Source organism: Protopterus annectens, chromosome 4.part1, assembly GCF_019279795.1.
Source record: "Protopterus annectens isolate FY-2018-M chromosome 4.part1, PAN1.0, whole genome shotgun sequence".
Classification (NCBI taxonomy): Eukaryota; Metazoa; Chordata; order Ceratodontiformes; family Protopteridae; genus Protopterus; species Protopterus annectens.
Window position 1 is genome coordinate 193,949,779 of NC_056734.1, and position 22,947 is coordinate 193,972,725.

At 41.5% G+C, this 22,947-nt stretch overlaps 1 protein-coding gene across 1 annotated transcript in view; it reads right to left on the reverse strand.

The window, feature by feature from the left end:
• The window catches only part of LOC122801197 (espin-like protein), a 929,965-nt gene extending 913,942 nt beyond the window's left edge, over positions 1-16,023 (reverse strand). The window contains exon 1 of the mRNA XM_044070755.1: positions 15,729-16,023. Coding sequence (XP_043926690.1) covers positions 15,729-16,022 — 294 coding nt within the window. The 5' untranslated portion in view covers position 16,023. The remainder of the gene's footprint in view (positions 1-15,728) is intronic.
• Between the last annotated feature and the right edge of the window lie 6,924 nt (positions 16,024-22,947).

Consider the following 22,947-nt stretch of genomic DNA (forward strand, 5'->3'; position numbering starts at 1 on the left):
AAGAGGAGAAGGAGACAAAAGGTAACAGAAAGAGCAGAGGTGGTTAGCAATAGAATGGGTAGAGAGGTACCAAAGTAAGAAGAGTATAGGTGTAAGAGAGAGAGAGAGAGAGAAAAAATATATATTTCCAAGTCACAGCAACAGGTATTCCAAAGAAATAGTCATTACTAGCATCAGCAGTTATAATACATTAGCACATGTTCATTCACTTTACCAGTATAAAGTAGATATATGTACATACAAGGTTTTAGAGTCAGTGCAGAGTATTTTTAAACAGTAAAAAATGTAATAGGATTTAACGCTGTAAAGAAAATGTATTGGGAGATAATGCTATTCACCCTGTGCTGGGTATAACTAGAGGCGAGCAGCGTTTATAGTATTCCTACTGGAAGAAACAACCTCTTAGCGACTACCTGCAGTTGGCAAAATCAAAAGCAAGCAACAATAAAACAACTGTATACTTATTTCATGCTTGTAGGCCTCATAGCAACTAATAGCAGAATGAAATCAAGGAATGGTATAAATATTGTTAACAGTACACAAGGTGTCAGGCCTCTTAGCGACTAATGCAGTAGGCAAAAACAAAGACAAAAGTTAAACAGAGCAGCTCTTACAAACATTTCGCTTTGAAAATATCTGGCAATGAAGTGCAGTAGCCCTAACTTAGGTAAATTGCCATGGAACCATAAATATAGGACTCGTGGTGCAAGACCTTTTTAGCGACTGAAGACAGTTGCTAAAATCAAAGGTAGATTACTACAGAACAACACAACCAAAATGCTGGCTTTAGGAAACTCTAAATGCCGTAGCTATTGCTTTAGAACCACTAGCGACTACATGCAGTGGTTAAATCAAAGACAAACTGCCCTAGAAAATAGCGTTTACAGTACGTAATTTGTCAGGACCTCTTAGCGACTGAAGACAGTTGCTAAAATCAAAGGTGGAGTACTGCAGAATAATACAAACAAAAATCCTGGCTTTAGGAACCTCTAAATGCGGTAGCTATTGCTTTAGAACCACTAGCGACTACATGCAGTGGTTAAAACAAAGACAAACTACCATAAAAAATAGCGTTTACCGTACATAATTTGTCAGGACTTCAGCAACTATATGATAAAACACTATGTGCAGGTTATGTTAAAAAATAGAAAAAACTGCTTCAAACATTGAGTTGAAATCTGTACTTACAGGCAGCACACCACGCGGTCGACCAGGGGGAACCTGCAGTAAGCCAAACGGAGTTTAAAGATGGCGCCTCAGGGAGGGAGCCACTACATATAAGGTTCAAGGGGGTAGGGGAGTCAGAAGGGAGAACCACTAAGCAAGAAGGGCTTAGGAAAGGGGCGGGAGGCAAGAGTACAGGGAAACAGTTAGAGAAGAGAGCGTAATCAATCAGCTAAGCAGGAAGCTGAAACACTACGAGTTTCATATACTACGAGTTTAATCAGTGAGTATAGAAGAGTTAGGTAAAGAGAGAAGGAAAGGTAAAGGCAGTATGCAGGAATATAACAGGTACAAGGTAAAGTAAGAAAATGTACAGTTTACAGAGGGACACTGAGAGGGGTATTTGAGAGTAGGCAAATAGAAATATTCAGGATATAGTCGTATAGTAAACCAGAGAAAGGAGTGCAATAGCCAGGAAGGTACTGGAGAGACAGTGAGGACACAAAAAAGGCAAGGCAAGTGGAGCGTCACAGCAATAGTAAGGCTAGCAGACGAGGGGGACTTCAGGTCAACCAGGGGCGGGAGGGAGTAGTAATAATAGATAAAGGGGAAGAGGTGATTACTATAATGCAGGAAAGCAAGGGACAAACGCAACCTAAGCTGGTGCCACGTGTGTGCTGCCCACCAAAGGACTAAACATAAAATAATTAAGCAATATGGACATACAGTCAGTATAGGAGAGTTTAGAACTCAAAAACCATCACTGAAGAGGAGTTTTGAAACTTCAATGTTCTAATATAGGCCCATAATAACAGTCATAGGCTGCTGCAGTAATGAACTGCAAGCTGAAACCAGCATAGTGCATCTGATAATTCATGGCTTTGACAACAGAGGGTAGCATTACTTGTAATTATCGACAACAGTGGGCACTACCAGAGAAGAGAGGGATAGGAAAAGACAATGAAAGAGGGTAGTGGGGCAGGAATGATAAGGTGGGAAGATGCAGGAAGATGTGATGTAAGATGAAAGATAGTGGGGAGAGAACTGTAGGAGCACAGCATTTGTAAAGGATTGATCTTTTCAGGAGCAAAACCACATGCAAATACAATTAGCGAGTAAAACCACAAAAACAGCAGAAAAAAACGCAAATGGTAACCAATAAAAGAAAAAGTGGCTCAGGCACACCAGAAAACAGCTCATAGTTAATTTATTGCAGTAAAATTCCACACAAGCGCTTTCGTCCTGACACAATGCAGGGCTTTATTAAGTGCACTTGATAAGGGCAGATCAGGAAGGGAATAACCACAGTGAAGAGAAAATAAAGTTTCTATTGGTCCCTGTTGTAGACATATCTCACCATTCAGATTGAAATATCTGTGTGATAAGTTACTCACTTCTCTTCGCCTTGCACTCATATCTCTAATTATGGTGGGAAACTGAGCTGTGCTCTAATATGCCCATAACTATTAAGTATGCTGTACAGTTCTCCGAATATAGCTAATGACTGGATTGTTACATGCAGCACTTCGATCATCCATAATCTCTTAGCATTCAGATTTCTGTAGCTGCACAAAACATTTTCCAGTTTGTTTCAGGACATTCACCAAAGATATGATCACTGATCTTGCAGTCTGATGTGAATGCTAAGGACAGTCATTGGTATATTAACAAACAGGTTTGACAGACCATTCTATGTGTTTAGTACCTTCAAACATGCTCTGAAATAGTGAAAATGAAAGGCCAAAGTGCTAGACATACAAAACCCAGGGATGCAACTCGCAATTTACTTCAGCCAAACACATGACATGCAAATTTACATTTGAACTTTATTCTGAAGGATAGATTAATTTTGCAACTTAGTTTACTTGAGAAGTCATAAAGTTATTTCCAAAACTGGAAAGAAAATCACTCTGCTGTGTATTACAGAAAGATAGAACCCTGACTATGGTACAGGTGACCTGAATTTGATTAGCAGACTGGACACTGGAAGAGCTGAACAGGGGAATAGGAATGAGTGGACAGTCCCTACTCACGTACCCCCTTTTGAAGGAAGAGGTGGTTCTAGTCTGCTGTTGCCACCATGCTTTCATGGCACTGAAAATGGCAATAACCACAGGATGGTGGGAATATGACTAAATGCTGTTGTTTGTTTATTGTTCAAGTTTTGCAGGATTAATGTGATGTTAGTGTGAAACAACTTTGAATACTTTAATGAGTGGCTTCTGCTTGTTTCAAAAAAAGCCAAAATACATTACATGTCTATCATTCTTATTATAATCAGACATCTGAAGTGTTAAAAAAAGTGTCTAGAACTGCTGGATAGGGCATGGGAGTTGTCTGTAGATGAAAACAACTTGTTCTCTTGTAGTTTGTTTAGATTAAATAACTACTAACCTGGCTTTGCCAGACTTGTGTGCGTCTGTGTGAAGTAAGACGGATTACTTTATTGCTGTGACCATTAGCATTGTTGTTAGTATTATTATTTATCATAATTAGATATCTGTGGTGTACACAGTCAGTAAAGTGGTTGTAGTTGATCGGTACAGAGGCCATCTGTGGATACAAGTAACATACCTCTGCTATTATTAATCACTGTTAAACAGTCATTGATCTGGAATGACAGTAGTGTCACACATCGCAATGTATTTGCTTCAGTGTAAAGCTATACTACTATGGCTTATGTTTGTGTATGTCGGGAAGAGGGGTTTCAGCATATTTCAAAGTAACAAGTTGACCATAAAAGAGGAAGGATAGACTGAACCATGACCATCCGGAATTTCTCTGTTTTCTACAAATTTGTTTAGTGTGCTGAGATCCAGTATCGGTCTCCAGTCCCCTGTCTTTTTTGGCACTAAAAACAACCTTGAGTAAAAAACGGATCCTATCTGGTCTGGGGGACCATCTGGATGACTCTTTTTTTGTAGCAGCTTTCGGACTTTGTGTGCTGCTGCTTCCCTTTGACTGGGTTGGACGTCGGGTAAATTTCTGGGATGAGATGGAAGGGAATGTGGTAGCCTCTGGATATTATCCGTTGTACCCAAGAATCAGTGGTTATGGTTCGCCAGGCAGTGGGGTACAAGGAAAAATGACCCCTGACTGCTTCCAGAGGTGAGCAGTTGGGCAATGCTCCAGGAGCGTTGGTAGGGTTGCCCAGAGAAAGAATCTCTGGAACCCCAGTTTTGTGTACCTCCCCTGCCCCGAAAGGGGCATCTTTCATTAGAGTTTCCCCCTCTGCCCTTAGGGGAGAACTCGACACATGCATGATGGAAAGATCCCTGTGATTTTCTGTGCCACGCCTTCCCACTCCTCTGATTTCTGGAGTAGAATCGTTGATGGGTGGAGTGTTAGACACCAATGGCAGACAGGGTCTTACCATCCTGTTCGCACCTTGCTAGAGCATCTTTAACCTTTGAGCCAAACAATGAAGTGGCCTCGATAGGTGCATTCATAAAGGAAGCCTTAAAGGACTCCACAAAGTCGCAAAGGCACATCCAGGCATGATGTCTCGTGACTATGCCTGCACCTGCCACTCTAGCCGCTCCTTCCATTGCATGTGAAATGAGGCACATGGAAGAATTGGATATCGAATCCAGGATCGCTATCTGAGAGGCTACGTTGTCGTGCACCTCATCAGAAACAGCTCCTGCAAAGGTTTCAGAGAGTTGGTTGATAAGGTCCCTCTGGAGCCTCGTAAAGTGTGCCAAGTAGTTCAAGGATCTTACAGTGAAGGTCAATGAAGCAAACACATGCTTCCCGAGTCTGTCTATCGCCTGCGCCTCCTTGTTGGGCAGATGGACAGTCTGGCTCTCTTCTGCCAAGTCTTTTTTGGTTGCAGCCGGCACCATCATGGCATTGACTGGAAGACCTTTGGACCAATGAGGATGTTCAGCAGGGGGAGATAAAATTTTGTCAGGCCTCCAAGGTATCACTTCCAAAGTGTCAGGAGCCTTCCATGTATGCTGGACAAGCTCATCAGCTGGCAGGGTAACCCAAAAGGTAGGGGGCCAGGCATGAAAGGCCTGCAGGAATATGGATTCCTCTGAGGAAGGGTTGGAGGACTTCCAGTCTCCCCTCTGTCTTAGGATCTCAAGGATGTCACCAAAGGACAGCTCATCAGAGGGTGACCGTGGGGACCCTTCCCCATCAAAGTCCGTATCTTCAGTCAGAGACTCCTCAGTGGAGTCCATGTGCTTCCTCTTGCATGAAGCCTTGCAAGGGACTTCCTCAGTGGGGAGCTCTGGGGAAGATTGGGAGGAGGGGATTTCCTGAGGGGGAGAAACCTGAGGCCCTTGTGCTCGGGGTCCGGTAGTTGTGACTTGTGACAGTTACGGCACAGAGGGTGGCAAGAACTCCAACAGGGATGTTTTGCCAGCAGAGACAAGTGCCCTCTACATGGCCTGGAAGGAAAGACCACCCAAAGAGGGATGGGAGGCTGGAACCGAGCACGAAAACCTCAGAACCAGGGTCACACCCCACTCCGACGAACTGACCCCCGGACCAGGAGTCTCAAGAGGACTGTAGAGCATGAGGGGAGAAGGATTCCTGGAGGATGCCATAGAAAAAATTGGTGTGGCACCAAGAATGCCTACCCCCACAGCACAGCCGCTAGCCTGAGAAGGGCCCAGTGCACCGAGGGCCACAAGGACGACTTCGGCTCCAAAGTAAGGTCCACTGTTGGTGTCGAAGGAAAGGAAGCTGCTGTCGGAGGAAGGGGCTTCGATGCTTCTCTGGAAGTCAAAGGAGGAGTGTAAGTTGGAGTCTGTGGAGAAATACGGTCACCTGCAGGAGGGAGCGCAGCTTTAGATGGGTGAGAGAGTCCCCTGGCCACAAGCAACTGGTCAACAAGCCGCAACATATCCTATTCTGAAAGGCTCCTGGTCGACCTCATAGAGAGACCTGATGGAGATTTTGGCCTGTCTAAAAAGGGGCTGTACTGACTTCCCACAAACGGATCTAGGGAAGGAGAGTACTTAGTCCTTGTGAGTTTGTCTAGTGCAGGGCCCAGAACTGAGGGTGTATGCACCGGGGAGAAAAGTGCCGAGGTTATCTGCACTAACAAAGGCAGCGCCATAGGTGTCGAGGATGTCTGCACCATGAAAGGTGGTATGGTAAATGTCTGCACCGATGGATATGGTGCCATCTAAGAAGGTGTCTCTACAGGTAACAACAATGCTGAAAGTGACTGCACCAAGCAGCATGTCGGTGCCAAAGGCATCTGCACCATAGAGGGCAGTATCCCGGAGGTTGACTGCATCAGCAAGGATGGTGCTGAAGGAGTCTGCACCAATGGTACCAAAGGAGACGGTACCTAGAGAGATGGTGCAAAGAAGGTCTGCACTGACATCAGCGGTGCCAAAAAGGGCTGCAACAAAACTGTTGGAGCCATAAGTGTCTGCACTGGGAACTCCGGTGCCGGTGGTAATGAAGAAGACATAGTTGGAGTAAGAATGAACTGGGGCGGTGCCAAAGCTGGGGCCGAAAAGACCACAGATGGCAGCGCCAGGCCCGAAATTTTTACCTTTTTGTGAGTCAACTCCTTGTGATCTCCAGAGGGAGATGAAGGGAGCAACATCGAGGAGGAAGAAGAAGAATGCCTCTTACAGGGTTTAGCAGGAGGGCGTGAGCCCTCCAACTGAGAGACAGCCTCGCAGAAAGGAGTTTTAAGGAGGCCTTTTAGAATAAGTTTGTTCTTCCTTTCATTCAGAGTCCTAGTCAATAAATTTCTACATATCCCACATGGAGGGTCCACTGAAAGGTGGGAAACATTCAGGCAATAAACACACAAATCATGGCCATCAGAAAGCGGTAACTTACGTCCGCATTCTGTACATTGTTTGAAACCAGCATTACTTTTCTTATCCAACATTGTGATGTCAAGGGAGAAAGTACGACACTACCAAAGGGTTAAGAAACTACCCAGAAGGATAAGAAAGGAAGAAGAAGATGAATTAACAATGATGGTAATGGAGAATTACCTCAAAGGTAAGAAAAAGGAAATACTATAGGGAGAGAGTCTTAAAAGTTGCAATAGGGTAGGGGGATAGAGATAGTGAAGAATTGAAAACTTTCTAAACACTAACAATAGAAAAACTTCAAAAAATTGAACACAGCTGAGAGAGAAGGCTTGACACAACTGTACAGCAACGTGGCAAACAAGATCTGAGGTAACAGGGAGCAGAGCATTGTGGGTAGGATCTTGGCTCAAGAGTTTTTGGCTGACGCAAGCTTGATATAAGGCCGGCTCAGTTCCGAGGATGGAACCGATAACCCATCAGTAAGGAATGAATGAAGATTAACAACATCAGATGGAAAGTTTCAAGGGAACAGTGGCACAATGAGTAGTTCTGCCATTTGGTTGAGTTTTTGTCTGTGGCTTCTGTATGCAGTCTGCATTCTCTACCTTTCTGTATGTGGATTTATCCATGTGATCTAGTTTCCTTCAACACCCAAAAGACATTATGTAGGTGAACTGTCACTCCTCCAATTTTTGTGCAGGCCTTCTGTATAGGCAAACTATGTCAGTGCCTAGGGTACAGTGCTTGCCATTCTTAAAGGGCACTCTTTTCCCATTTGTTTATTTTTGAGAGCAATGTTTATTTGCTTTAAAAATAAATAAATAAATACTATGCCTCAAATAAAGAAGAAAATGCACCCAAGAACATTGGAAGATGTAGAGGAGTGGTGCTCATCTCCAATTAAACATAAATCACATTTTTAAACATTGCTAGGTCACAAAAGTACATACCTTACAACATTTAAATGTTGGTGTGAAAGTGCTCTTGAAAGAACTGCTATATATATATATATATATATATATATATATATATATATATATATATATAATTTATAATGGTTGTTTCTTTCTCCCACCATTATTTTAGGCTTTGTCTAGATGTGCTAAGAAGTTGAGAGTTATGGCTTGTTTGCGTGGACCGTGGAGGTGAAATATTACATGACCATCAGACATAGCTCTCAATGAAATGGGCAAATTAAATACAACTGGGTACAAATTCAGAAATTCTCAGGGACAATGAAGGCCACATTTAAAATATTCGTATTATTAACTTAAGACATTGACAGAATAAGAAAATGAGAATGAATATGCATTTTTTGAGGTAATAGAAGCCTCTGACTCTAATTATTGTCATCATATATTAAGCGTAATTCACCACCTTTTGTCCAAACATCACCATCATGGGAGGGCTTGAGAAGGACAGGACTAAAATTTGAGTCAGAATCATGGACAATTGAGAGCTATATCATCAGATATTGTGGCTATAACTGCTGGGTGGGAGGTCTGGGTTGGCTGGATGAAATTAACTGACCCTCTTGTCATTTGCTCATTTCAAACAGTCACTTTATCCCTTAGCAGGACTAGTGCATATTTGTATGAAGTAAGATGAGATGCATGGCAGGTCATCTGAAATGCACAGATGGACAAGGCGTAATTGCTGTGGCCATCTTCTTTGGAGTGAAATAACCATATGCCTGCTGCTGGTTCTTATTATTTTTATATTGCGGGACTAATGTGATCATGTGAAGCAATGTACAATATTTTAATGTGTGGTTTGTTTGGAGCAAAGGTGAAATATGTGGTCACAATCTTACATGTGAATTGTAAATAGAAATAGCCACAACTGCTTGGTGGGGATTGTCTGGATGAAACCAACTGACCCTGTTATAAGTTTCTCAGTTTAACACTCATACCTCAAAAAATAAGGAATAAATGCATCAATGAATACCTAGACCTTTAGAATGTCTGGGGGCTGGAGGCCCCACATACCAAGGCTGTATAAGTGGATTTTGATATGAGCATAGTAATTGCCTCTGCTATGAAACCTACTTAGTCTAAAACTACCCCGTCTCATACATGTATACATAAGGCCTCTGTATTTGTGTGTGGGGGTGAGCTGGGGCAATATCATTATTTCTTTAACATTTCTCCCAAACCTGAGAAGTCATTGTATCTTGTGTTGGGCTGGGAACAGTGTAGCTATTATTTCTTTAAATTTCCTCACAAACTTCAGAGAGGTGCATGGGAGGGTTACTGTAGTTTGTATATGAGCACTGTAGTGTTTCTAGAAGTAACAAGTTGTAAACAATACTGTAATATATATATTTTTTTCATTTTCCCCACAATCAAACATCTGGTACAGGTGGCTATCTTTTTGGGAGAGTGAATAAGCATGCTATTTATATATGTTTGATAGTAAATATGCTCAGTTTGCCTTTTTAGTTTTGTCCCAGTCTGACATTAGAAGGATTCACAGAAGGTGACTGCCTTTTTGGGTAGGGGATGAGAGGGTATGCTGTATACAAATATGACAGCAGCAGCTTGAAATATGACAGTGGACACTTATGCCTTAATTTTAATCCCAACATAACACTAGAAGAGGACACACAGAAAATGACTACCTATTCTGAGGCAGAGGGAGGGGAGTATTCCCATATGCATGTATCCTCATAAGCATTTACTTTTTCAAGTTTATTGTGAAGTGGTGTTTGGTCAGCTTTGAACATTAACAGTTGGATACACCTTATTCCTTCCTTGAAACAAAAAGTAGGATTGCATTTCTTTTCCATACACATGATTTTTGTTCAGGCCATCACTGGATCAAAAGTTGGAAAATGCACCTCAGGATGACTTTGAGGGAACATGGGCTAAATTCTTGGCTAGGCTTAGAAGTGCCTCCGGGCCAATAGCCTAGTAACATCCTATGAACCTATAACCCTATGGCTTCTGGGTGCCTAGCAGCTCCCTGCTTAATTTAGTTATTACAGGATAGTCTTGATCAGTCAGAATGTGCTCAAAGGATGCATGAAAAGAGATGAAAAGTAAGACTGAATTTCATTCCATAATTGTGGTTTTGTTCAAGCAATCATTGGATGAAAATGATGTTTAAAAACTCTAACATGTATATCAGAGTATCTAGAAATGTTGTGGCTTAATACTGTTATTCCCACTACAGTTATTACAGTGTAGTCTTGGTCAGTGAGGATGTGCTCAAAGGATGCATGAAAAGAGATGAAAAGTAAGACTGAATTTCATTCCATAATTGTGGTTTTGTTCAAGCAATCATTGGATGAAAATGATGTTTAAAAACTCTAACATGTATATCAGAGTATCTAGAAATGTTGGGCTTAATACTGTTATTCCCACTACAGTTATTACAGTGTAGTCTTGGTCAGTGAGGATGTGCTCAAAGGATGCATGAAAAGAGATGAAAAGTAAGACTGAATTTCATTCCATAATTGTGGTTTTTGTTCAAACAATCATTGAATAAAAAGGTTGTTTAAAAAACACTAACATGCATGTCAGAACATCATGAAATACTGTTATTCCCGCTGCAGTTATTACAGTGTAGTCTTGGTTAGTTAGGATGTGCTAGAAGGATGCAGGTAAAGACTAAATTTCTTTCTATCTTTGATCATGACTTTTGTTCATGCAATCATTGAATTAAAAGATTGTTTAAAAAAGTTGAAACTGCATCTCAGGGATGCAGCTAGACACCTAATGTCTTCTGTGGGCCCTTGTGACCCCCATTTCCCCAGCTTGATGCAGTTGTTATCTCCACTGTTGTCAGAATGCAGTGCTGCCTAGATAGAATACGTTGGATGAATCAAGCAACTGCAGAATGAATGAATGAATAACTGCAGGAAAAAAAAAAAACTGAAGACTAAGACAAACTATGAGGGAAGAAGAAGAAAACAAGTAATTTTGATAGTGTGAGTAAGTCAGGATGGGTTGGACAGTGAAGGGGGCCCATGGGACCTTTTCACCTAGGGTGCCAACTTACCGAAGGCCAGCCCTACTTGCAGGTAAGTGTGTGCGCACATTTGTACATCTTATGATAGCCCTGGCTTGTCAGATGCAGGCTAAGTATATGTGTGGGCGTGTAAAAAAGTAGTGCATCTTGTGACAGACATGGCTAGGTAGATGTAGTGTCAGTACATGGGGGATGAAGAGAATAAAAAATAATATCACCAATTTTTCTCTCTGGGGACACATAATATTGACAGAAACCTATAACTCTTCTTAGTAGCACTAGAAGGAAAAGAAAAGAACAGTTAAGTCAATATCATTCAAAAATATGGCAAAGAATGCATCACTAAACAGCCAGACCATCAGAACTGCATAACAGGATTTTGACATAGGCTTATTAGTGGCCTCTGCCCTGAGCCTCACCTAGTCTAAAACAGCACCACTCAGAGATATGAACAGAGGGTCAACGTGGCATGTGTATATGTGTGTGTGTGTGGGGGGGGGGGGGGGCTGGCAATGGTATGTTCATTATTTCTTTAATTTTCCTCACAGACCTCAGAGGTATGAAGAGCAGGTAACTACAGCTTGTCTAGGGGCAGCAAATTGTTTAAAAGCAACAAGTTGAACTTCATTACTGTGATTATTCTTTTTCACTTTCTTCACAATCAAATGCATATACAGGTGTCTATCTTTAGGGGAAGGGGGAAGCAGCCATGTTGTTTATATAAGTGGGACAGCAACAGGTTGAAATATGTTAACATTTTCTGTTTTTCTTTTAAAATGCAAAAGCACTTGTGGATCAGTGTGTCCAGTGCAAAATAAGCAATTTATTAAAAGGCCAACAAAAACTTGCTTTTGTATTTTACTGGTTTCACTTTTGGGGTTGCATTTGTTTCTTGCTGTTCTGTTTTTCTTTTAGTTTCACCTGTCTGACATCACGGTGGTACATATAACATGGCTGACTTTTGGAGGCAGGAGTTGGGAGACATGCTGTGTATACGTTTGATAGCAGATATTTGAAACGTTTGACTGCAGCAATTTGTGTCTTCACTTCAAACACCAGAGGGATATGCAGATGGTGATTACATTTTTTGAAGGGGTGGTATTGGGAGGCATGCATTATTCCCATATAAGATTTATGTATCCTTACAAGCATTTATCTTGTCAGTTAATTGTAAACTGCTATTTTGGAAGATACAACGTTAATTGTAATGCCTTTGAATAAAAAAATAAGCCTGAATTTCTTTCCCTACTGATGTTTTTTGTTCAAGATATAATGGATCAAAAGGTTAAAAAAACTGTTCTAAAATGCACCTCAGAGCATCTATAACACCATGGTATCGGGGGCGGGGGAGGCTAGCAGCCACCAGACACTTTTATTATTTATTCTACAGTTATTAAAGTGCATGCTTGGCCAGTTAGGGTGTGTTGAAAGGATGCAGGAAAAAGCAAAGACTGAATTTCTTTCCTTAATCATAATTTTTATTTAGGCCATCATTGGATGAAAAGACTATTACAAAAATAACATCTAAAATGCACCTTAGGGCATGTAGACCTCCCATGGCTTCTGGAGGTCTTATGTCCCCAGGACCTGGCTACATTTATTTATTTCCTCAAGTGTTCTTATAATGCAGTCTTGGTCGGTTACAATGCATTAAAAAGATGTAGGAAAAAGCTGAAGATTAACAAAAATGAGAGAAAATTTGAAAAAAAAATTTCCTGATGGTGTGAAAAAGTTAGAATGGGGGAAAGCAGGAGGAACTAGAAGATGTGTGTGAGTGGGACACTAGCAGTGGGGGGGGGTGGCAATGAGCCCTCTGCCTAGGGCACCATTACACCTAAGGCTGTCCTGTCTATAACATATGTCAGCCATGCTTTCTGTCATTCTCTACCTGCAGCATCTGATGCATCTTTCTTCCTCACTGGTATGTGCTGCTTCCATTTCACATGCTAACATCAAGCTTGCTTGTAACCTAGGCATCACTGACTGAAGGCTACAAGTATTACTCTTCTGACAGCATTACAAGTGAATTACCTGAGTGGGCTCTGTCACAACAGATGAAGCCTAGAAACAATTCATGAGTTTACATAGGCTTTGTATTTCCTTTAACAGCGTTCAGTTGATATGCAATCACTATCGCACTGTAACAGGAAGCCAGAGAATGGTAAAGACCCACTGACGTAAAACATGATGCAGAGTTTCGGAGTTTATTTAAGGTAGCACTGGTGCATAACATTTTCCAATGATCTAGCAGTGGAGATTTTTCTCATGCCATTTTCACATGCAAGACTGTAATAATGCCATACCTCTCAGTCTCTTAGTGCAAGAAATCTAGACAAAGTCAAATATAATGGGGAGAACAAAAGCCCCAAAATAGGGACAGATTTTAAATATTGCTGTTATAAACTTAGAAAGTTGCTAGAATAACAGGTTTTGCATTATCATACATTTTTCTGAAGGATATGAAGTCTGAAACTCAAACATCTGGCATTATTATTGGCTTCAGTCCTCAGTGATATGCCAAAAAACTACAAATTTTATGAGGAACAGACTGAAAATAAGAGTAACAAATCTGAACATTCTCTGAAAATCTGGCTAGTTGAGAGATATGAATACTATTCATAACCATTATCAACTTTCCTAAAGCATTTAATGAGATAACTGTATTCTTATTTATTTATTTTTAGATGACTAGGTTAGTTCCACTAGGCACATACTATTTTCAGGGTAGAATCAAGGTGGTATTCACGATAGGTAGCACCACAGCAGTGCCCCCCCCCCCATAAATGTGGTATCACTGTTAGAACACAAATAGAAGAAGCTGATGTAGGACAGAACCTAGTGTGCTACCTGCAAACCTACTGACAGTACATCAGTTAACTATTGGTATGACTTTGTAACCCATCTGGCTAATAACAGTGAGTTTGAAGTGTTGCTTTCACACAAGTTATGTCATGGGATGTTTGTTTGTGTCTTTCGGCTTTTCCCGGTTAGGGGTCGCCACAGTGAAACTCAGGTCCACTAATGATTGGTAGTTGATTTTTACGTACCGGCTTGCCAGGCCTGATGCACAACCTTCAACGAAGGTACGCCCATTCATGCATGTCTCCACGCAGAAGACGCTCTAGCCGAGAATCGAACCGGACAGCGTCTTACTGTGAGGCAACAACGCTACCACAGCACCACCGTTATATCATGGGATATATCTTCCAAATTCTACTATCGGATACTTGTTTACTACAGTTCAGTTCACATGTATGTGTAAATTAGCAAAAGCTTATCAACTTGTACAAAAATGCACTTTAATCCTTATACATAAATTTACCAAATCTGATGTGGCTGACCTCTTTTGCCCTAAATATCCTTTAATTATTACTGCATTCTTTCTTATTTGGTGGTTAATATACATTAGGCCTAAGCACATCATTTTCACGAGATAAACTGAAGCTTTGTTCTATTTAAGAGACTTGCTTCACACTCAAAGTTCACACGAAGAGTCCATCTTAATTAAATCCAGTTTCACTTCAGGATTCAACTCATTCACTTACAACTCATTACTTTAACTGGTACACTGCACTGTTAGTTGTTCATTCCATGAGTGCATATTACATTCACACTGCCATTCTTTATGCAGTTTTGCCACCTCCTCACATTCAGAGCCTTTGACCACCTTTGCTCGTATGCTTTACCTGTGTTCCCAGCACAAACATCTTAACTGGTCCATTCTGTGTACTTAATTCTTAACACACACACACTCACGCGTGCTTGCATTGACACACACACACACACACACACACACACACACACACACACACACCATATTGTCTCTCTCTCAAAAAGCACACTATTATTCTACACACCCTTTTTTCCAGGCTGCCTTTTCTAAACCCCACTGCATAGCCAGCTTTGTTCATCCATAGTTAGGGATGGAAGCAGGCCCCTGGGATCTGACCAGTTTCTCTAATATGACTGAATTTAACCATACTGTTTTTCTTGTTTGTTATTCAAAGTCTGTCTTGGGACTATCCTACTGGATAGGGGCAGAATTCTCATATGATCATACACTCATGTTACCCACACGTAGGCAGAAGTGAAACTGCACACTTTTCTACAGATCATTAGAAAACTGTGCAGATTCAACACACATTTACATATGGGTAGTTGCTATTCTTTTAACAGATAATAGCAGGTTTTGTGTATGTTGCCTGTTGTGAACAGAATCAGGTTTGACATATTCGTCATAATGTAAAGTAGCCTACTGCCTTCAAACAAACCTGAGTACCATGAGTTCTGCTTCATACAAGCCACTGCAAAAGACAAACAGAAAAAACTCCTGTTAAACACTAAATTTAAAGATAAGAGTTTCTATTTCAAGTTACAGCTGTGAACTGCCAAAATAAATTATTTATGCAAATACAATAGGCGGCATTGTCTAGTTATTCTGAACTTTGAATGTACTGCTTTTAATGAGTTTGTAATGAAAGGGTCAGTTCAAGAAAACTGCATCCTGTAGCAACAGTTAGCTAGGTCCTTACTGCTTTGAAACCAAGAAATTCCTTATTTACCTTCGATGTATACAATACAAAATCTCAAATTTGTGTACATGCTCTCCCTCCCTCCCTCCAAAATTAAATATTTAAATTAGTAATGAAAGACAAAACCAACTGCTTTCAAAAACAGACTTTTTCTCAGCAACGTATAGCAGAAACTACTTCTCTTTTGACTGTTTTCCCATGTTTTCATATCCATCACCACCCAAGCAAAAATGCACAAGTTGCACATAGTGAAATCTCCTCTTACCTGCAAACTGCAGCCTCCACTTTCAATCAAAAACTTCAGTTCAGCTAGATTTCCAGTGGCTGCAGCATCATGCGCAGGACTTGCTCCATTCTTAGCCCTCTGATTCCCTGGCAGCTTTGCCTCTAATACCAGAAACTGCAAACAGTCAAACTTTCCAGTTCGTGCAGCATGGTGCACAGGAGTGGCTCCCTGCTCATCTGCAACATCCACATCTAAAGTTTGGGCATCCAACAAGTTCTTCAGTGTCAGTAAATCTCCATCTTTGGCAGCCAGAAGAGCCCTGTGAGGTGCCATGTTTGCAACTAAAGGAGCTAAGCCTTCCTGCTGTTCTTCCTGTCTTGCTCTGATCAGATTTCTATTTCACTGTGAGGTCTGATAACAAAATGTTCTCCGTACTGGTGATGTAGTGATGCTTCTGGTTACCTGAGAAGTAGTTTAACGAATCACCTGAAAAATTGTCAAGTCATTCCTGGAATCTCCTCCTCCAAAAAAACATACACATGCATATACAAGCAGATATATACATGTATACAGGCACACGCGTGCACATACACCACATACACATGCATACAGCAGACAAACACACACACATAAACATAATCACAATCATAAATTAACACAGATAACAGTCAAGAAAAATTCTTACACAGCTGAGGTGGTAATGAAACAAAAGCACGGTTGTATTAATTTGGCTTCTTGATTCAAATGTTAACATGCAAACAGTGTAGTGCATAATAACTTTAAAGTTATCAATCTTAAAGTAATAAAGAAAATAAAAACAGCCATGTTACCAGAGTTTTGCATTTTAATCTAATGAGAGCACAAAGGAAACATTTGACAAAAATAATTCAGTCTTCTGCAATGCATATTTTCCTGCACCTTTCCAGAAATGAAAGAGCAAAAAAATGTGTCTGTTCTAGTAAGTGCAAGACATAACATCATCACACTAACCATGGGATACAATTCAGTTGTAGTAGCACTCTGGATAAATGTAAGAAGGGTTGCAAGGGTAAGAAGGAAATACCTCAAATGGTGGTAAATGCTCCATTGAGGGATACAGTGATACAAAAGGTAGATGCCCAAATAGTACTGCAGTGGCAACAGTCATGCCACCAGGGATATTGCTATGAAAGGCAGTATCTATAGACACATTTGCCTCAGTATCCCAGAGTGACAATATAATGCAATGGGCCCTTTAGAATGCTTTTTCTGCTAAGACAAAGAATACAAGACTTGTGTAAGACCAAACACCCACAAAATGGTTGCAAGGGGTACAGAACAATGGATGGTGAAAGATGAATACAGTGAATTAAGTTGTCAGATTTTATACTGAGACTGATAACCCATTGAGTGCACAATGTGCATCATCAGTAGATACCCACAATTTTATGGGGACAGGGAAAAAGAAGATAGGGAACAAATGGAGGGGGGGGGTGATCCCAGATTGTGGGAAGCTGCAGTATGTGCTGGGTAGATGAAAGGCAACATGAATCCATTAAGTCCAAACAACCACTGTTTCTTTGCCAAGTAGAAAATGGAGATATAATTGGATATTATTTTAATGCAGTACACACAACATGGATGCTGAGAATGGAACCTGTTTGTTGGAGATGCAGTCAGAAATAAGCAGTGTACCTGCAGATAATATGGCACTGTCCACCAGTGAAAAGGACTTGCAATGCCTTCTTTATTCCTTCTTCAAAATGGCAGCTGATTCTTGGAACAAAGATTGGCCCCAGCTGCAGAATGAATGGTATGCAGAGCCACGAACTTCCTGTTACTGACAATGGCAGCAGTAGAAATGGCATGTATTTGGAAGGGGGTTGACAAAAGACGGCATGTGGCAATGTGGGCACATTTGCCAGATCAAGGTAACAAAATAAAATTCAGTAATCTGTATTGTACATTAATCCTTTTTGTATGGCATGTATCCAATACCAAGCATATTTTTGACAGCAGATGCAAAGCAACCTTGAATGATACAAGATGAAAACAGTAGAATAATTAATGAATGTGGCTTGAATGGGGTGTGGGTGGGAGTAATAAAAACAACTAGTTACAGGAGTGATGGCATCCAGAGAACTGAAGAGAATGTGAGCAGAAGATACTCTAATGGCAAAAAAATAAAAAAGAAGAAATTCTAATGACAGGACAGTAGTAATCTGGGTACTTGTAAGGAACATATCATTGTTAAAGCACCTTTTGTCATGGTACTCCAGTCAATTTACTGAACAAGTACACTCATTATACACATTTATCAATCAGAACAGATGAAGAATAAGTTTGAAAGCTTGATTTAAATTTCATAATGCAATGAGTTATGTCAACAGTTAGCAACTGGTATTGCTTAAAATTATAACCTGGTTGAGTTTCTAGCCAGACATACCATGTGTGTCTGCAGCATTTGTTAGCTACATCACCAATAGGGACAAAAAGAAGTTATGTACTTACAATAATGTTTCATCTGTGTTGTCAAATCTTCATTCATCCTTGACAGACGGGCTCGGTTCTGATATTGGAATCAACTCGCCCGTTACTACAGCTAATGCCAACCAAAAACTCTTGAGCTTTATTTCTACCCAGAATCCCTCTATCTGAGTTACCTCAGATCGAGTTTGCAGAAATGATAAAGAAACATGTAAGACATATGTACATACACACACACACATTTATATATATATATATATATATATATATATATATATATATATACATACATATATAGATAGATATACAAATATATACAGATACTTGAAAGGTAGGTCAAGCGGAGGAAGCCTTATCTACTGTGCTTAACTCGACAACAGTATAAGATCCCTTAGATCCACTCCAACAAAAAAAAAAAAAAAAAAACTTTTAGGTCAGGGGAGAGTCAAGGAAGAATGAAGATTTGACAACCCAGATGGAACATTATGGTAAGTACATAACGTCTTTATCTGATGTTGCCAAATTTGATTCCATCCTTGGCAGATGGGATACAGTCTCCAGCTACCTAAATTCCTGGGTGGAATCAAGGAAGGACATTCCTGGGCACTGTTGAGCCGAAGGACAATTGTCCTATAGAGACCAGGTCCAATTTGTAATGAGTATGTGGAGTAACCCAGGTAGCTGCTGCATATATGTCATCCATTGAAGCTCTGGATTGGAAAACAGCTGAAATAGCTATAGACCTTATAGAATGTGCTTTGACTGGTTTGATGAAAGTTAAATTATTGTTATCATAAATGAATGAAAGGCAGTCTTTCAGCCACTAGAAAGAGTAATTTTGCTGACTACTTTGCCCAACTTTGCACTAGAGAAAGAAACAAATAACTGACTAGATTGTCTTATGTCTTTGGTCCTGGAAGATAGACCTGTAGTTGTCTATGGACATCTAAAAGATGCAAGACACTCTCTTCTTTATTAGAGAGGATAGGAAAGAAAGCTGGTAAATCAATGGTCTGGTTCATGTTGGTCTGCGATACAACCTTGGGTAATAAGGAAGGGTTAGTTCACAAGGATACTCTATCCTTGTGGAAAACAATGTAAGGAGGGTTGGATGATAAAGTCTGAATCTCTGAAATCCTTCTGGCAGAGGAAATGACTACCAAAAAGAGTGTCTTTCAGGATAAAAACTTTAGGTCACAATCCATATAGGATTCAAAGGAAGAATGTGTCACTGTCTGAAGAACTTGATTCAAGTCCAAAGGAGGTGTCGGCTCTTTGAATGGAGGCTTTAGCAGAAGAGTGCCTCTTAGAAATGATTTACAAAGACTATGAGAGACTAAGGAATGTTCATGCAAACCATTATGAAAATTAGAAATAACAGCCAGTTGTATTTTGATAGTGGAAGGAAAAGCTCCAACGTTAAACAGAGAGGCTAAAAAGTCCAGCACATGTTCTATGGAAGCTGTAAAAGGATCTATTTGCTTTTCAGGGGCCCAAAAAGTGAATCTCTTCCACTTACTGATGTACAGCTTTCTAGTGGAAGGCTTGTGGGCCAATAAAATACATGACGTACTGGGGAGAAATATTTGGATGCCTGGCAATTAATGGAACTGGAGGAACCATGCAGTTACCTTGACGTTCAAAATGCTTGGGTGAGCAAGACCATCCAGATGGGACAGGAGATCTGGTGCTGGGGCCAGAATCAAGGGCTGTCGAGTTAGATAAGGCCAAAGAAAGGGGAACCAAATCTGTTGAGGCCAAAAGGGAGCAATGAGGATCATTGTACTCCAATCTGCATGCTTTCTGTAAAAATTTGGAATTAGGGGGTATCGGTGAAAAGACATATAGGTGACCAGGGGGCCAATCGTGGACAAGAACATCTCTTGATGACTCTCCCACAGGGGGAATTAGGGCAAAGTAGTAGCTGCATTTGTTGTTTAGGGGGGATGTGAAAAGATCGCAGCAAGGTTGACCCCAAAGATGGAAAATCATTTTTGCTACTTTCAGATTGAGAGACCACTCCTGAGGCTGAAGGATACATCTGCTCATCTTGTCTGCAATCAAATTGGAGCTCCCCAGTATGTGTGTTGCTATTAGAAAGCGGTTGGAAGAAATCACCCACTGCCACACACTGAGTGCTTCTCAACAAAGGGGGTAAGACTTGGTTCCTCCCTGTTTGTTGATGTACCAAACTACTGACACATTGTATGTTTGAACTGCAATAGTCCCTTGAGGAAGAGCTGTCTGAAAGGCCTGCAACTCGAGAAGCACCACTCTTATCTCTAGAACATTGATGTGCAAGTTGGCCTCTATAGGGGACCAAGGGCCCTAGACCGTCTTGCCCAGATAACAGCCCCACCCCATCTGGGAGGTATCTGTGTTCACAATGGCCATGGGCTCTGGAAAGACAATGGGACGACCATGAAGAACTTGATGTGACTGCATCCACCAAAGATCTGTCTTGCAATGTTTGGTGATCAGGACTTGTAACAATGGGTGATGAAGCATGGGCCACTGGGAAGCTAGTAGTTATTGAAGAATTCTCATGTGAAACTTGGCTAGCGGCACCAGATTTGTAGAAGCTGCTATGGATCCCGGGGCTTGCAAGACTAAATGTGCTGGGACTTTGTTCCTGAGGATTAACTTTTGAACCTCTGGTGACAATCTGGGGGAAGAGATGCTGTCTTTGTTGGAGTATCCAATACTGCCCATATGAACTCTAAGTTTTGTGTTGGGGTTAAACGTGATTTTTCTAGGTTTACTGTTATCCCCAGCTGAGCACAAGTGCTGAGGGTATAGTCGCAGGCTATTATCAGCTGATGCTTGGTCGTAGCAGTTATGAGCCAGTCATCCAGATAGGGAAATACTTGGATTCCTTGTAGTCTCAAGTGAGCCACTACTACTGCCATGCATTTGGTGAACACCCTGGGGACTGTGGTGAGTCCAAAGGGCAGTACTCTGATTTGGTAGTGACTGGCTCCTAGTCAGAAGCAGAGGAACTTTCTGGAGCATTTGTCCACGTTTATGTGGTAATATGCATCCTGAAGGACTATTAAGCACATCCAGTCATCTTTCTTCAGAAAGGGAAGAACAGACTATACTGTGACCATCCAGAAATTTGTTTGTCAAACCAGTTTGTTCAGCACACTGAGATCCAAAATTGGTCTCCAGTCCCATGTCTTCTTTGGCACTAAAAAGAATCCTGAGTAAGTCCCAGATCCTTCTTGGTATGGTGGGACTTGTTGGATGACCCTTTTGTCGAGCAGTTTTTGGATATCTTGTTCTGCTGCATCCCTCTGATTGGGTGGAACAACTGGGATTTTCTTCAGAAATAGGGGAAGTTGAGAAAAGGGAATGGTATAACCTCTGGTTATGATCCGTTGCACCCAAGAATCTGTTATTATGTCTCATCAGGCATTTAAGTGCAAGGATAAGCATCCCCCGACTGCCTCCAGAGGAAGAAAAATTGGGCCTCGCTTCAGAAGTGTTGAAAGGGCTTGCTTGGGAAAGAATTCCTGAAGCTCTGGTTTTGTGGACCACCTCTGCCATGAGGGCAGCATCCCCCATTCTCATTGCCCCTTCTGCTCCTGGGGCAAATGCCTCCATGTGTATCCTGGAAAGGCCCTTGGGATTTTTTGAACCACATTTTACCACTACTCCTTTGGTTCCTGAAAAAGGACCTTTGTGGGGGGTGGAAAAATGTACACTGACAGCAGAAAGGGTCTTACCATCTTTCTCACACATGGACAAGTTTTCTTTCACTTTGGGACCAAATAAGGATGTTCCATCAAATGAATACTGATGAAAGAAGACTAGAATGGTTCCACAAAATCACAAAGGCGCATCCAGGCATATCTCCTAATGGCTACACCTGTACCTGCTGCTCTAGATGCCCCTTCGGCTAAATGTGCTTATCAGCCTCATGGACGAATTGGACACAGACTCTAGGGTGGCTAACTGGGACTCCTACAGCTACAGCTCCTTCCAGGGTATCTGATAATTCCTTGATCAGATCAAGTTGGAGTCTGGTGAAATGTGCCAAGCTGTTCAAAGACCTTATGGCAAAGGTCATTGAAGTGTAGACCCGCTTCCCAAATCTGTACATAGCCCGGGACTCCCTGTTGGGCGGATGGACAGAGGAACTCTCCTCAGCCAGTTCCTTTTTAGTGGTGGCCACTACGACTATAGCATCAACATCCAGACTCTTGGCCCAAAATTGTTTGTCTTCGGGTGCAGAAAGTATTTTGTCTGGTCTCTTGGGGATGGGCTCGACAGAGTCACAGGCCTCCCATGCCCATTGTGAAATCAACTGAATGAGTTCATCAGCAGGCAGAGTCACCTAAGAGGTAAATGGCCAGGTGCCAAATGCCTGCAGGTAGACAGACTCCCAAAGGAAGGGTTTTGGAACTTCCAGCCACCCCCTGCTTTAGAATTTCCAAGATGTCTCCAAAGGAGACATATTCAGGAGGTGACTGTGGGGACCCCTCCACTTCATCGAAATCTGTAGATTCTTAGGGGGAATCCATGTCCTTCCTCTTGTACTTCTTTTTGTGTGGGACCTCCTCAGGGGTATAATCTGGGGAGCTATCAGAGGAATGACAGTACCTGTGTGGCTGTGACACCCAAATCTTCAGCACCCGCTGTCCCTGTGGAGAGGCAGGTGGAATAGTGGAACTAGAGGGGGGACCTGCTCCGATGGGGTGGGAACCAACTGAATCTCTGCTAGAGAAAGGGCTCTTTTCATAGCCTGGAAGGCCAGTCCCCCTGACGAGGGAAGAGTGTCTGGAAGTGA